The sequence below is a fragment of the Nomascus leucogenys genome, chromosome 3 (genome assembly GCF_006542625.1).
Source record: "Nomascus leucogenys isolate Asia chromosome 3, Asia_NLE_v1, whole genome shotgun sequence".
NCBI lineage: Eukaryota > Metazoa > Chordata > Mammalia > Primates > Hylobatidae > Nomascus > Nomascus leucogenys.
The window spans coordinates 144,947,052-144,962,443 of NC_044383.1; the positions used below are offsets into that span (position 1 = coordinate 144,947,052).

General features: G+C 44.9%; 1 protein-coding gene and 1 non-coding gene across 2 annotated transcripts; both read right to left on the reverse strand.

Moving 5' to 3' along the window:
* Positions 1 to 418: 418 nt before the first annotated feature.
* Positions 419 to 4,777, reverse strand: LOC100599960 (synaptobrevin homolog YKT6-like). The gene is made up of 4 exons (XM_030804670.1): positions 4,213 to 4,777; positions 3,737 to 3,909; positions 3,292 to 3,453; positions 419 to 574 (listed from the first exon to the last, which is right to left on the reverse strand). Exons 1-4 carry the CDS (start codon positions 4,775 to 4,777, stop codon positions 419 to 421), a joined length of 1,056 nt encoding a protein of 351 aa, XP_030660530.1.
* Positions 4,778 to 8,977: 4,200 nt separating this feature from the next.
* Positions 8,978 to 9,083, reverse strand: LOC115834530. Its single transcript, XR_004029476.1, has one exon. It is a non-coding gene; the product is annotated as a U6 spliceosomal RNA (small nuclear RNA).
* Between the last annotated feature and the right edge of the window lie 6,309 nt (positions 9,084 to 15,392).

Below are 15,392 nucleotides of genomic sequence, written 5' to 3' on the forward strand. Positions count from 1 at the left end.
CTGCCTACCTTGGCCTCCCAAAGTGCTGGGATTATAGGCGTGAGCCACCGCGCCCAGCCTGCACTTCCTTCTTGATCACACCACCACAGTCTTGACTTGCAGGTCAATCTATACCTTATGTGACATAAAATATTGTCAGCAAGTCTAATGGAATATTCCACCAGAGTGGGAAACCCATCTCCAAGATGCAATGGTGAGATATTAATTACAGCTGGCTCGTGCCCTCAGAGCAACTTTCTTTGATGCTGCTTGTGACAGGTCAACGTTTGCATCATATGCCCAGTGGAGCCTGCTCTGCCCGGCATTATCACTTGTCCTTTAGGGACGGCGTGGCCTTTTTCTTCATGTCTGTGTTAGATGTCATCCAAGTGAATTGCTTCTTTCTCTTTCCTGTTTATTCGTTATAGGGTGTCACCTCTTAGCCATCTGAGCACTGGGCTGGCTGCCAAAAACAGAGGTGATGATGTAACGTGCCAACTCTCACATGGCTCAGGGGAGGAGGACCCCAGGACTCCAGGATGGGACAGGGCAGCCACTTCTCACCAAGGTGACACTGGGGCTTCTGAGCGAGCCTCTGAGTGGGGAATGGGGGGAAGGGCAACATGATGGAGGGGTCAGTGACACACCTCCATCCCCATGAAGAAAGGGTTTCTGCTTTGAAATTCCTCTACTAGAAACTAATTCCTTCTGCTCAGTTTTTTTCCTCAGGAAGGGGTGTGTGTGTGTGTGTGTGTGTGTGTGTATTTTGACAGTTCTTTCTTTCTTTATTTTTTTGAGATGGAGTTTCGCTCTTGTTGCCTAGGCTGGAGTGCAATGGCACGATCTTGGCTCACTGCAACCTCTGCTTCCCAGGTTCAAGCGATTCTCCTTCCTCGGCCTCCCGAGTAGCTGGGATTACAGGCATGCGGCTACCACACCCGACTAATTTTGTAGTTTTAGTACAGACGGGGTTTCTCCATGTTGATCAGGCTGGTCTTGAACTCCCGACCTCAGGTGATGCACCTGCCTTGGCCTCCCAAAGTGTTGGGATTACAGGCGTGAGCCACCGCACCCGGCCGACAGTTCTTTCTTCAAAAGTGTTACATATTCACTGTAGAAAAATTTAAAAATTCACAGAGGCAATAAGTCATTAAGATCAATCAAGAACTATATACATATAATCACTATTTAAACCTGAGGGGTGTGTGTATCTGTGTGCATATGTTTGTGCATGTGCACACGTATGTGTAGAGACAGAATTTCATTTCTTTTTTTTTTTTTTTTTTTTTCTTTTTTGAGATGAAGTCTTGCTGTCGCCCAGGTTGGAGTGCAGTGGCACAATCTTGGTTCACTGCAACCTCCCTCTGCCTTCTGGGTTCAACTGATTCTCCTGCCTCAGCCTTTGGAGCAGCTGGGACAAGAGGCGCCCACCACCATGCCCTGCTAATTTTCATATTTTTTGTAGAGATGAGGTTTCACCATATTGGCCAGGCTGGTCTCGAACTCCTGACCTCAGGTGATCTACCTGTTTTGGCCTCCCAAAGTGCTGGGATTACAGGCATGAACCACCGCACCAGTATAAAAACTGGTATCATGTAATATACACACTTTCTCTACTTTAAAAAAATTTGTCATGTGGTGAAGACTTTTTCTTTCCAATAAATATCAATCTATATCATTATTACATGGGTCTGTCAAAATTGGTTTAAATAAAAAAATAATTTAGTTTCCAGATTTATGCTTGGGTGAACGTGTTTGAAGTTAATTTGTTTTTTCCTCTTTTTGAGACATGGTCTCGCTCCGTCATCCAGGCTGGAGTGCATTGGTGCTATCATGGCTCACTGCAGCCGTGACCTCCTTGGCTCAAGTGATCCTCCCATCTCAGCCTCCTGAGTAGCTGGAACTGCAGGCATGTGCCACCACTCCTGGCTAATTTTTCTTTTTCTTTTTTTTTGTATTTTTGATAGAGACAGGGTTTCACCATGTCGCCAGGCTGGTCTTGAATTCTTGGGCTCAAGTGATCCTCCTGCCTTAGCTTCCCAAAGTGCTGGGATTACAGGCATGAGACAACACTCCCGGCCCGGGGAACAACTTTTTACTTCATGAAGATGAAATATTTGACCCAAATTTCTGTCTTCAGTGAGGATTTCTTTGGAGAATCTTTGGCCATATTTTAGCTTTAATTCAGACGGTACTGGAATCATGATTCAGTGTGTGCATTTGAGTTCTCTCTGCAGTGCTGGCTTTCTGAGGAAAGGGTATGACCGCAAACATTTTTGCAGGATATCAGAGCTGCCTTCCTACCGACCCTTTGGGGCTAGCAAGAAGTGAAGTCATTTGATGACTATTCAGGGCACTAAACAGCCTGTCTGCTCCATATTGCTAAAAGAATCCAACACTCTTTTTTTCTCACCTAGGAGTTGCACACAATTTCAGCAAACGCAAGGGATCCAGACCAGCTCTAATAATCACCACTTCTATATACCTAGTGGTTAGAATAAGCTCTTTTCCAAGTGCTTTATGCCTATTAATTTATTTACTCCTCATGAAAGCCCTGAGAGGAAGGTGCTGTCACTAAAGCCCACACCACTGCGGGGACACAGGCCTCCAGAGGCCAGGCAACTGTGAAACTGCCTTTGCAAAAGTAAGACTGAGACAGTGAAAGAGACCTAACTTAACTGACTCCATCTTGCTTCTCACCTCCAAGCTATCCTTGTTCATTCCTGGGCATAGACTGAACTAACTTTGGGAAATACTTAGTTTATAGTTTATATCTTAAAACAAAGACGATAACAGCCCTTTCCCAAAGCAGACCTCCTTCTTGCCTGGGGACTAGATTGCCTTTGAAGGACTAACATTAGCCACAAAATTAGAAATTATAGTTTAGGAATCATGCAGCTGGAGGCTACAAGATTCTGACACTCCCTAAACTGCTCCTAGAAATCCGTGCTTGAGATATTTTGCAGACCCTGCACTTGATGGATCAGCTGGCACCACCCCATCAATAAACTGGCTCATCTGATCCTGTGGCTCCCACCCAGGAACTGACTCAGCGCAAGACAGCTTCGACTCCCCGTGATTTCATCCCTGACCAATCAGCACCCCGGCTCACTGGCTTTCTCCTACCCATGGAATTGTCCTTAGAAACTCTGCTCCCAGCATGCTCGGGGAGACTGATTTGAGTAATAATAAAACTCCAGTCTCCTCCACAGTCGGCTCTGCATGAATTACTCTTTGTCTGTTGCAATTCCCCTGTCTTGATGAATTGGCTCAATCTAGGCAGCAGGCAAGGTGAACCCCTTGGGCGGTTACAACTGGCCCATAAGTGTGAGGCTCATGAGCAGCGAAGCAGGCTAGCCCCTCAGGCAGCTGGCTGTGACCACTAACGCTTTCCCCTTTCCCGCAGAACTGGTGTGCAGCCATTAGTTCACACAAGTCACATGAAAGCCCTGTGTTTCCAAACATGCAGCCGCTCTGCGCCACAACAAATGTCATGTTGGTCGGAAAACAATAGCTCTCCCCTCAGACACACAGCGAACCTTCTCATTCTCACTATGTCCATTTCTTCCATAACTACAAAAGGTATCTGCTATGTGCCAGGTGCTGTTCTAGAAACCCATCGATATTCCTTTTTTTTTTTTTTTTTTTCAGAAGCCAGTTGGAGTTTATGGTTTCATTTGCCCAAAAATATGCCTTTGGGGACCTCAAATTCTTTCCAAGAATCACTACCACACATATTAATTTGAACAGTCCCCACCCATCCACCATCCCTGTTTCTCCGGAGAACTTCAAAATAAAAATGGCCTGTGTGCCCCCACTCCAGGTCCTCGAGTAGGGCTGTCTCTTCGTCCCTGGGGGCTTCAGTTCTGATGCGAATGATGGTGCTGTTCCAGTGCTGGGCCACTGCACAACATGAGTTTTGTTTCCGGGAATTTTTTTTTTTTTTTTTTTTTGAGAGGGAGTCTCGCTCTGTCGCCCAGGCTGGAGTGCAGTGGCGCAATCTCGGCTCACTGCAACCTCCGCCTCCCAGGTTCAAGCAATTCTCCTGCCTCAGCCTCCCACATAGCTGGGACTACAGGTGCAGGGTGCCATGCCCGGCTAATTTTTTGTATTTTAGTAGAGACAGGGTTTCACCATGTTGCCCAGGCTGGTCGCGAACTCCTGACCTCAGGTGATCTGCCCGCCTTGGCCTCCCAAAGTGCTACAGGCATGAGCCACCGTGCCCAGCCTCGGCAGTTTTATAGAAGGCTTTAGACTGTGTTCCCAGCACCTCAGATTTGGACACCAAGGCACCTAGCTTCTCACCTTGCTCTAACAAAGACTTCATGGTGTTGTGCACAATGATTTGGGTCTTGTCTGGTTCGGCCTGCACGTTAGTCATGGTGTCAGCATCTCGTGGGTTCTGGTATCTACTGAGGTGACCATCCAGGGCTGCAGAATGGATTGTAGCAGGGGACCCTACTGGCCAGTCTATCCTGTTGACTTGCTTGGAGAATTCATCTAGTACTTTCTCCAGCAAGGTAAAGGCCACCCGGGATGGGCATTCATTGTCAGCAATGACCACACCTGCAAGACTGTCATTCCGGACATAGACGTGCCACAGATAGTCTTGTTCTTCGACAGAAGCTCTAGTGCCTTTGGATGAGCACTCCACAATCAGTTGATTCATGAAGGTCGTGAATTCCTGAACGCTGGATCTCTGGAAGAAGCTGAAGGAAGCCACATCGTCGTACCCGGCTTTGAGCAGCACTACCTTGGCCTCGCCTTTGTAGAGGACACTGAGGCTGTACAGCTTCATGGCTCTGCGCCCTCAGGCCACCTGCCTGCCCAGCTGCAGGACCTGCTGTCAGGGAGCAGCGCCATCCCTCGCGACCACAGCTGCCTACAGGCCTCTCAGTCCCTGGCAGCTGACGGGGCCAGCGCCGGCTTCCTCCTCCTGGCTGGGGATCCGCCCACATTGGTATTCATAACAGATGTATGCACAAGGCATGGAAGCTACTCAAAACACACAAAGATACCTGCCTCCTGGAGGGGATGTTGCTCAGACCAGCAGGTAATAAGCCCTTGTATAAGAAACTAAGAGCTTTAGAGGGGCACCCCTGCCTGCGCAGGCCCAAATATAATTGTAACGGAGAAGCTGCACTTCAGTCCCTTAGCCAAAACCTCTCTCGGGGGGCCTTTCATTTGATTCCAGCTGTCCTGTCTTCCTGGCTCCCAATAGGCTATGCTGTCTTCCCTAGTTACTCCATTTCCTGATCCCAGGACCAGACACTGTGCATCCATCCATCCAGTGAATTGTTTCAGTCACTCGTTCAATCACCTCTTACTGAGTTCCTCCTTGGTGACAGGCACTGTGCTGGCTGGTAGAGACATACAGATAAACAAGGCAGCCCGTTCCCGTGAGCCAGCTCCGGGACATTCGGGTGGAAAGCACCATGTGTTCGTGAAGAGTCAATTAAGTTTGATGGCATATTCTGTATTTGGAATGAAAGATAGAAATTGGGCCGGGTTTGGTGGCTTACGCCTGTAATCCCAGCACTTTGGGAAGCCGAGGCAGGAGGATTGCTTGCTTGGGCCCATGAATTTGAGACTAGTTTTGGCAACATAGTGAGACTCGGTCTCTACAAAAAAACAAAAACAAAAACAAAAACAAAAAATTTAGCTGGGCATGGTGGCATGCACCTGAGGTGGGAGGATTGCTTGAGCCGAAGAGGTCGAGGCTGCAGTGAGTTGTGATCATGCCACTGCACTCCAGCCTGGGTGACAGAGCAAGACTCTGTTTTTTAAAAAAATTGAACAAATATTTAAAAAGAATGTCTGCAAAATTGTTTCTGGTTTCTCTGGGTTTCTTGCCATCAGGTAGCAGAATGTTAGAGTAGGAAGAGGATTTGCGAGATCGTCCAGCCAACCTCCTGACTGCCTTACAGAAACGTGAAAATGGTCTCGGATTGAGAACTCGCTCCTTAGATGTTTCAGAGACATAACCTACTATGCACAAGCAGACTTGTCCAAATTGATGTTTAACATTGATAGGCTATACTATTATCTCTAACCAGTTGTTCTATATCCTGCCCCAATCACTTTTCTTTGAGACAGAGTCTCGCTCTGTCACCAAGGCTGGAGTGCAGTGGCGCGATCTCAGCTCACTGCAACCTCTGCCTCCTGGGTTCAAGCGATTCTCCTGCCTCAGCTTCCTGAGTAGCTGGGATTACAGGCGCCCGTCAACACGCCCACCTAATTTTTGTATTTTTAGTAGAGATGGAGTTTCACCATGCTGGCCAGGCTGGTCTCGAACTCCTGACCTCAGGTGATGCATCTGCCTCGGCCTTCCAAAGTGCTGGGATTACAGATGTGAGCCACCGCGCCAGGCCTCCAATCACTTTTAATGTAGGCAAATTCGTAGGAGCTCTGAAATATACAGTCAGGTGTTGCTTCACCATGGGGTTATGTTCTGAGAAGTGCATTGTTAGGTAATTGTGTTGTTTTGGAAACATCATAGAGTGCATTTACGCAAACCTAGATGGTATCGCCTACCACATACCTAGGTTAAGTGGTAGAGCCCATTGCTCCCAGGCTACAGACCTGTACAGCAAGTACTGAATACTGCAGGCAATTGCAGCACAGTAGGAAGTATTTATGTCTCCAAACATATCTACACAGAAAAGGTAAAGTACAAATATGGTAATATAATCTTAAGGGACCACATCAAGAAATAACTGGCAAAGTTCACGTAAAAATGCCCTTGGGAATTATGCATGACTTGACCTGCCATAACTACTGGGTCCCACATAATGAGCGGAAGGTCGGGCACCCTACTACAGCTCATAATTCACGTGGGTAATTTGATGTAGTTGTTAATGGTCTGCCATAAAAAAGAGTCATCATCCTAACAGCTCCAAAGCTATTTCTGTAACTGATCTTTATCTTAGCAGTCACAGCCGAACACGCCCACATGGATCCTCAGTGAAAGGCAAAGTTAGAAGCTGGCAAGCTCTCCATTAGCTGCAATCATGCTGATCTAAGATGAATCCTTTTACTGGAAATCTGGCGGGCAAAGCCACAGAAGCTCTCTTTTCCCTGGGAAATAATATAGCTTCTAGGTAATGTGTGCTTTACAGCCCATACCTCCTGGCCATGCTTTACCCTAGGGATGGGGAGATACACTGGGGAGAGTGAGGGGGAAAGGAAGGGGGAGAGGGAGGAGGAAGAAAGAGGAAGGGAAAGTGGGTGGGGGAGGAGGAGTGGGCTTGAGGGGGAAGAGAGAAGGAAGGGGAAGGGGAGAGGGAGAAGAGGGAGGGGAAGTGGAGAAGGAAGGGGAAGAGAGGGAGAAGGAGGAGGAAGGAAAGGAAAAGGACAAGAGGGAAGGATGAGAGGGAGAGAGAGGGGCTTCAAACAACCTTTAATGCACACAGAATAGCCCTCTGCTTCTATTTCTTTCTTTGAACCGATAATTTCATTGAAAAATAATTTTAAGGCCCAGTGTATTGGCTCATGCCTGTAATCCCAGCACTTTGGGAGGCCGAGGCAGGTGGATCACTTGAGGTCAGGAGTTTGAGACCAGCCTGGCCAACATGGTGAAACCCTGTCTCTACTAAAAATACAAAATTGTACTGGGGAGGCTGAAGCAGGAGCTACTGGGGAGGCTGAGGCAGGAGAATCACTTGAACATGGGAGGCAGAGGTTGCAGTGAGCTGAGATTGTGCCACTGCACTCTAGCCTAGGCAACAGAGTGAGACTCTTGTCGAAAGAAAGAAAGGAAGGAAGGAAGGAAGGAAGGGGAAGGGGAAGGAAGGGAAGGAAAGGAGGGTGGGAGGGAGGGAGGAAGGAAGGAAGGGGAAGGGGAAGGGAAGGGAAGGAAGGAAGGAAGGAAGGAAGGAAGGAAGGAATTTTAAGGCTAAGTACAGACAGTCATGTGCCAGTTTCAGTCAACTATGAACCAAATATACAGCAATGGTCCCATAAGGTTATAATGGAGCTGGAAAATTCCTATCACCTAGTCACATCTTGATGATCCTGACCCCGTGTAGGCTAATGTATGTGTATGTGTCTTAGTTTGTAACAACAAATTTTTAAAGTAAAAAAAAACAATAAAAAATTTTTAAAATAGAAAAAAGTTTATAGAATAAGGATACAAAGAAAGAAAATAATTTTGTAAAGCTGTACAATGCGTTTGTGTTTTAAGCTGTTTTACAAAAGAGTAAAAAAGTTAAAACAAATTAAAAAGTTTATAAAGTAAGTTACAGTAAGCTAAGGTTAATTTATTATAATAATATTATAATATTATAATTAATTTATTATAATAATATTCTTTTAAAATATGGAACACTGCATGAATTTACATGTTGATATGGTTTGGCTGTGTCCCCACCCAAGTCTCATCTTGAACTGTAATCCCCATAATCCCCACATGTCACGGGAGGGACCCAGTGGGAAGTGATTGGATCACAGGGGCAATTTCTCCCATGCTGTTATTGTGATCGTGAGTGAGTTCTCATGAGATCTGATTTTTTTGTGTGCGACAGAGTCTTGCTGTGTAGCCCAGGCTGGAGTGCAATGGCATGATCTTGGCTCACTGCAACCTCTGTCTCCTGGGTTCACGTGATTCTCCTGCCTCAGGCCCCCAAGTAGCTGGGATTACAGGCGCCTGCCACCTCGCCCGGCTAATTTTTGTATTTTTAGTAGAGACGGGATTTCCCCATGTTGGCCAGACTGGTCTTGAACTCCTGACCTCAGGTGATCTGCCCGCCTCGGCCTCCCAAAGTGCTAGGATTACAGGTGTGAGCCACCGCGCCCAGCCGAGATCTGATGGTTTTAAAAGTGTCTAGCATTTCCCCTGCTTGCCCTCACTTCTCCTTCCTGCTGCCTTGTGAAGAAGGTGCCCTGCTTTTCCTTTGCCTTCTGCCATGATTGTGTTTCCTGAGGTCTCCCCAGCCATGCTGAACTGTGAGTCAGTTAAAACTCTTTTCTTTATAAATTACCCACTCTTGGGTATTTCTTTATAGCAATGTGAGAACAGACTAATTCACATGTCATCCTTGCACAGGGGCCATGCTGATCTTCTCTGTATCATTCCTTAATTTATTACTGAAGAAAGAAAAATATTTGTTATACATTTAGCATAGCTTACGTGTACAATGTTTATCAAGTCTGCAGCAGTGTACAGTAATGCCCTAGGCCTTCACATTCACTCACCACTCACTCACTCACTGACTCACCCAGAGCAACTTCCAGTCCGGTAAGCCTCGTCCATGGTAAGTGTGCCGTTCAGGTGTACCATTTTTATCTTTATGTAATTGTAATTTTAAATAAAAGAAATTTTTTTTTTTATAGAGATGAGGTCTTGCTTTGTTGCCTAGGCTGGTGTTGAACTCCTGGCTTCAAGTGAGCCTCCCACCTTGGCTTCCCAAATTGCTAGGATTACAGGCATGAGCGACTGTACCCAGCCCATTTTTATCTTTTTTTTTCATTTTAAATTTAGTTTATTGGTTAAATCATGACATAGAAGTTCACTGTTCAAAAAATCATTAAAGATTATTGTGGCCGGGCGTGGTGGCTCACGCCTGTAATCCCAGCACTTTGGGAGGCCAAAGCAGGCGGATCATGAGGTCAGGAGTTCAAGACCAGCCTGCCCAATATGGTGAAACCCCGTCTCTACTAAAAAAAATACAAAAATTAGCCGGGCATGGTGGCACGTGCCTGTAGTCTCAGCTACTCGGGAGGCTGAGGCAGGAGAATCACTTGAACCCAGGAGGCAGAGGTTACAGTGAGCCGAGATCGCGCCACTGCACTCCAGCCTGGGCGACAGAGTGAGACTTCGTCTCGAAAAACAAAGAACAACAACAAAAACCCAAAAAAGATAATTGCAAATAGCTAAAGACCTAGATCCCAAGATACAATTGCATTTGTTATGCATCTTAAAGTTTGATATTTTTATTGTACCATACAGGTTAGTACTGTTATTGCCAGTATGTACTTTCATAAAAACATATAGTATGAATCATTTTCTTTTAAAAATGTTTCCAGGCAGGGCACGGTGGCTCATGCCTGTAATCCCAGCACTTTGGGAGCCTGAGGTGGGCGGATCATGAGGTCAAGAGATCGAGACCATCCTGGCCAACATGGTGAAATCCCGTCTCTACTAAAAACACAAAATTAGCCAGGCGTGGTGGTGGGCACCTTTAGTCCCAGCTACTCGGGAGGCTGAGGCAGGAGAATTGCTTGAACCCAGGAGGTGGAGGTTGCAGTGAGCTGAGATCACGCCACTGCACTTCAGCCTGGTGACAGAGCAAGACTCTGTCTCAAAAAAAAAAAAGTTTCTAAACCTTTTAAAATGTGTGTAACATAGAATACATACAAAAAATACATTTAAATGCACACAATAATGGATTATTATGAAGTGAACCCAAGGACAATGGCCCAATGACTTTAGATATAAAGACCGTCAGTATTCCCAAAGTCCCATACCTACGTGTTCATCGCCTAACCTTTTGAGAATTTCTTCTTCTTTCTTTTGTTTTCAACTTTTATTTTAGGTTCAGAGGTACATGTGCTGGTTTGTTATGTAGGTAAACTGCATGTCACTGGGGTGTGCTGTACAGATTATTTCATTACCCAGGTAATAAGCATAACGCCTGCTAGGTCGTTTTTCCATCCTCGCCCTCTTCCCACTCTCCACCCTCAGATAGGCCCCTGTGTGTATTGTTCTCTTCTTTGTGTTCATGTGTACTCAGTGTTTTGCTCACACTTATAAGTGAGAACATGCTGGATTTGGTTTTCTTTTCCTTTGTTAGTTTGCTTAGGATAATGGCCTCTAGCTCCATCCATGTTGCTGCAAAGGACATTATTTTGTTCTTTTTCATGGCTGTGTAGTGTTCCATGGTATATATGTACTACTTTTTTTTTTTTTTTTTTTTTTTTTTTTACCATTTTTATCTTTTATGCCACTTTTTTTTTTTTTGAGATAGAATCTCTCTCTGTCACCCAGGCTGGGGTGCAGTGGCATGATCTCAGCTCACTGCAACCTCCATCTCCTGGTTTCAAGTGATTCTCCTGCCTCGGCCTCCCGAGTAGTATACCATATTTTTACTGTATCTCTTATATGGTTAGATACACAAATACATTGTGTTACAGTTGCCTACAGTATTCAGTCCAGTAATGTGCAGTACAGGTTAGCAGCTCAGAAGCAAAGGGCTCTACCATATACCCTTGGTGCACAGTAGGTGATACCATCTAGGTTTGCGTTAAGTACACTCTATGATATTCACATGATGATAAAATCACCTAATGAGGCATTTTTCAGAACATATTTCTATCATTAAGAGATTTGTGGCCAGGTGTGGCAGCTCATGCCTGTAATCCCAGCATTTTGGGAGGCTGAAGCAGGCAGATCATTGAGGTCAGGAGCTCGAGACCAGCCTGGCCAACATGGCAAAACCCTGTCTCTACCAAAAATACAAAAATTAGCCAGGTATGGGGGTGTGTGCCTGTAATCCCAGCTACTAGGGAGGCTGAGGCAGGACAATCCTTGAACACAGGCAGCGGAGGTTGCAGTGAGCTGAGACTGCGCCACTGCACTCCAGCCTGGGCAGCAGAGGAAGAGTCTGTCTCAAAAAACAAAAACAAAAACAAAAAAGATTTGTAACTGCGTATATTATGTATGTATGTATGTATCTATTTATCTATCCATCTAACTGATGACTTTCTTTTCCCTCCAGGATGTATGGTGTTTTAGAAGAAATAATAGCTCAATGGAACAAAAGATCAGAGAAATTCACACCTGAGATGTGGGAATCAATGACAAAGACAAAGATCTCTTCCCAGAGAATATTCTCCTTCATGCAGGAGCCTAGGAATATTATGCGACACTTGATACCAGCCCTGAGTGTTGACAGGTCCTGCACCCCCCATCTGAGGTATGGTCATTTCCCCCACTTCTAAGAGTAAATGAATTATCATTCCCATCTTGACTGACTCATTTAACACGAATAAGAAGCTCATATCTCAAGTAAGGGCTGGACCATGAGACCATGCGTCTTAGTCTGTTTGGCTGCCATAACAAAATACCTTAGACTGGGTCATTTATAAACAACAGAAATTGGTTGCTCACAGTTCTGAGGCTGGAAGATCAAGATCAAGGTGCCAGCGGACTTGGTGTTTGGGGAGGGTGCTCTGCTCCATGGACGGTGTGCTGTTGCTCTGTCATCATGTTGCCCAAGTGTCCTTTATAGGGACTCTAATCTCATTCACAAGAGTGGAGCCCTCATGACTTAATCACTCCCCAGAGGCCTTATCTCTTAATATTACTACATTGGGTATTAGGTTCCACCTATGAATTTTGGGAGACACCAACTTTCAGACCATAACAGCATGGTCCGTCAGCTGGTGAATAAACAAACTGAGGTGTAGCCACATAATGAAATAGTACTCAGCAATAGAAGGAATGGATGAATCTCAAAATAATTACAGTGAGTGAAAGAAGCCAGACAAGAAAAGAGTATGTATGGTTCAACATCTATAAAACTGGAGGCAATGCAAACACACCTACAATGACAAATCAGTGGCTGCCTATGGTTGGCAGGGTGGGTGTGGATTACAAACAGGCATGAGAAAACTTTCATTTTTTTTCTTTTTTTTGAGAGGGAATCTCGCTCTGTCACCTGAGCTAGAGTGCAGTGGCGTGATCTCGGCTCACTGCAACCTCCACCTCCTGGGTTCAAGTGATTCTCCTGTCTCAGCCTCCCGAGTAGCTGGGATTACAGGTGTGCACCACCATACCTGGCTAATTTTTTTTTTTGTATTTTTAGTAAAGATGGGGTTTCCCCATGTTGGCCAGGGTGGTCTCAAACTCCTGATCTTAAGTGATCCACCCGCCTCGGCCTCCCAAAGTGCTGGGATTACAGGCGTAAGCCACGGTGCCTGACCAGAAGACTCTTGAGGGTGATGGATATGTTTATTATCTTGATTGTGGTGTTGGAGACATGGGAGCATATGTCCAAATTCATCAAATTGTATACCTTAAATATGTGGTGTTTGTTTTATTTATTTATTTATTTATTTTTGAGACAGGGTCTCGCTCTGTTCCAGCTGGAGTGCAGTGGCTTAAACATGGCTCAGTGAAGCCTTGACCTCCTGGGCTCAAGCAATCCTCCTGTCTTAGTCTCCCAAGTAGCTGGGACCATAAGTGCACACAACCGTGCTTGGCTAATTAAAGAAATTTTTTTTGTAGAAATGGGGTTCCACCATGTTGTCCAGGCCGGTCTTGAACTCCTGGGCTCAAGTGATCCACCTGCCTTGGCCTCCCCAAAGGTTGGGATTATAGGCATGAGTCACAGCGCCTTTGCTGTTTATTGTGTACCAATTATACCTCGACAAAGATGAACAAACAAAAAGAATATCTAAGCTGGGCCCAATGGCTCATGCCTGTAATCCTAGCATTTTGGGAAGTTGGGGTTGGAGAATCATTTGAGGCCAGGAGTTCAAGACCAGCATGGGCAAGGTAATGAGACCTCATCTCTACCAATAAATAAATAAATAAATGAATAAATTAGCTGGACGTGGCAGCACATGCCTGTAGCCTCAGTTACTCAGGAGGCAGAGGCAGGAGGATGGCTTGAGCCCAGGAAGTTGGGGCTGCAGTGCCTCTACACTCCAGCTTGGGTGACAGAGCACGACTCTGTCTCAGAAAGCAAACAAAGAAACAAACAAAAAGAATGTCGAGAGGAGGGCAATCTACAATAATTCTTAATGAGAAGATGGGAAAAGACTGAAAATCTTTGGGACCACGCAGATGCTCACCAGTTCTCATTGATAAATCTTTCAAAACAGCTGCTGAACTGAAAGACGATTCTATAGGCTTTTGTTATGTAAAAAGACAGTGTTCCAAATTTGCTGACATTTTCTGACATGGTAAGTTGTTCTCAGAGACACAACTCCACAACTCCTGGCAGATTTTTTTTTTTTTTTTTTTTTTGAGACAGAGTTTGACTCTTGTCACCCAGGCTGGAGTGCAATGTCACGATCTCGGCTCACTGCAACCTCTGCCTCCCGCGTTCAAGCAATTCTCCTGCCGCAGCCTCCTGAGTAGCTGGGATTACAGGTACGTGACACCATGCCCAGCAAATTTTTGTATTTTTAGTGGAGACAGGGTTTCATCATGTTGGCCGGGCTAGTCTCGAACTCTTGACCTCAGGTGATCCACCTGCCTTGGACTCCCAAAGTGCTGGGATTACAGGCGTGAGCCATTGTGTCCGGCTGCAGATATTTTTGAAAACAAAAATAAAAACAAATGCATAATCTGATTCCTCATGGTTAGAGGAGATATTCTAAAATTGAGTATGCTAGTAACTACTTTTCAAAAGAAACTTTCGAAAAGATTTTAAAAACAGATGTTTGGAACTATTTCTATTATTATGTGATTTTGTTACTGAAAATGATGTATGGCACTTTTAAAAAATTCATACTTTCCCACTTCAAAAGTTGGCATCCCATACATATATATACCTACTATGTACCCATAAAAATTATTTAAAAAGTTGGAACCAGCCGGGCGCGGTGGCTCACGCTTGTAATCCCAGCACTTTGGGAGGCCGAGGCGGGCAGATCACGAGGTCAGGAGATCGAGACCACGGTGAAACCCCGTCTCTACTAAAAAAAAAAAAAAAAAAAAAGTTGGAACCAGAATCTTCTAACTTACTTAAAATGTTTCAAATTAAATTATCAGGCTTTCAAAGCATTTATTAAAATTACCAAAATGCAACCCCCTCTGATTATTTATTTTGCAAGAACAACTGATTGGAATAGAGAGGATTTAAATTTGTTAGTGAACTTCAAGAAACAACTTCTGTGTAATTGGTGAATGAGATTAATCAATATTTTAATTTAATAAACACAATATCTTTTTTCCATTTGTCTGTACTTATCTTTGTGAGATGCCTTTTTTAGCTAAGGTACTCATGAAAACCAAGTAATGAAATAACATGAACTTAAAACCAGACCTTCAAATTGCCCTATCATAAAGTATTAAAACAATATTTTAAAAAATTATGCAAAATTTAAAATCACATTGCTCTCTCTAAAATATTAATATAATACAATCTATATATGCATAATACAGATTATATTTTATATGTACACACAATATTACTATTCCTTTTTTGTTTTTTTTTTTGAGACGGAGTCTGGCTCTGTCGCACAGGCTGGAGTGCAGTGGCGCGATCTTGGCTCACGGCAACCTCCGCCCCCAGGTTTAAGCAATTATCTGCCTCAGCCTCCGGAGTAGCTGGGATTACATGCGCCTGCCACCATGCCCAGCTAATATTTTGTATTTTTAGTAGAGACAGGGTTTCACCATCTTGGCCAGGCTGGTCTTGAACTCCTGACTTCATGATCCGCCCACCTTGGCCTCCCAAAGTGCT

Bases quoted from the DNA above. Each gene is read 5' to 3' on its own strand.
- LOC100599960 (XM_030804670.1), bottom strand. From the start codon at position 4,777: ATGAAGCTGTACAGCCTCAGTGTCCTCTACAAAGGCGAGGCCAAGGTA. The intron at 3,910-4,212 runs CCGAGGCTGGGC...AAAAAAAAAATT, and splicing joins TAAAGCCTTCTATAAAACTG to CCCGGAAACAAAACTCATGT. The intron at 3,454-3,736 runs GTGGGGACTGTT...GTTGTGGCGCAG, and splicing joins GAAACAGGGATGGTGGATGG to AGCGGCTGCATGTTTGGAAA.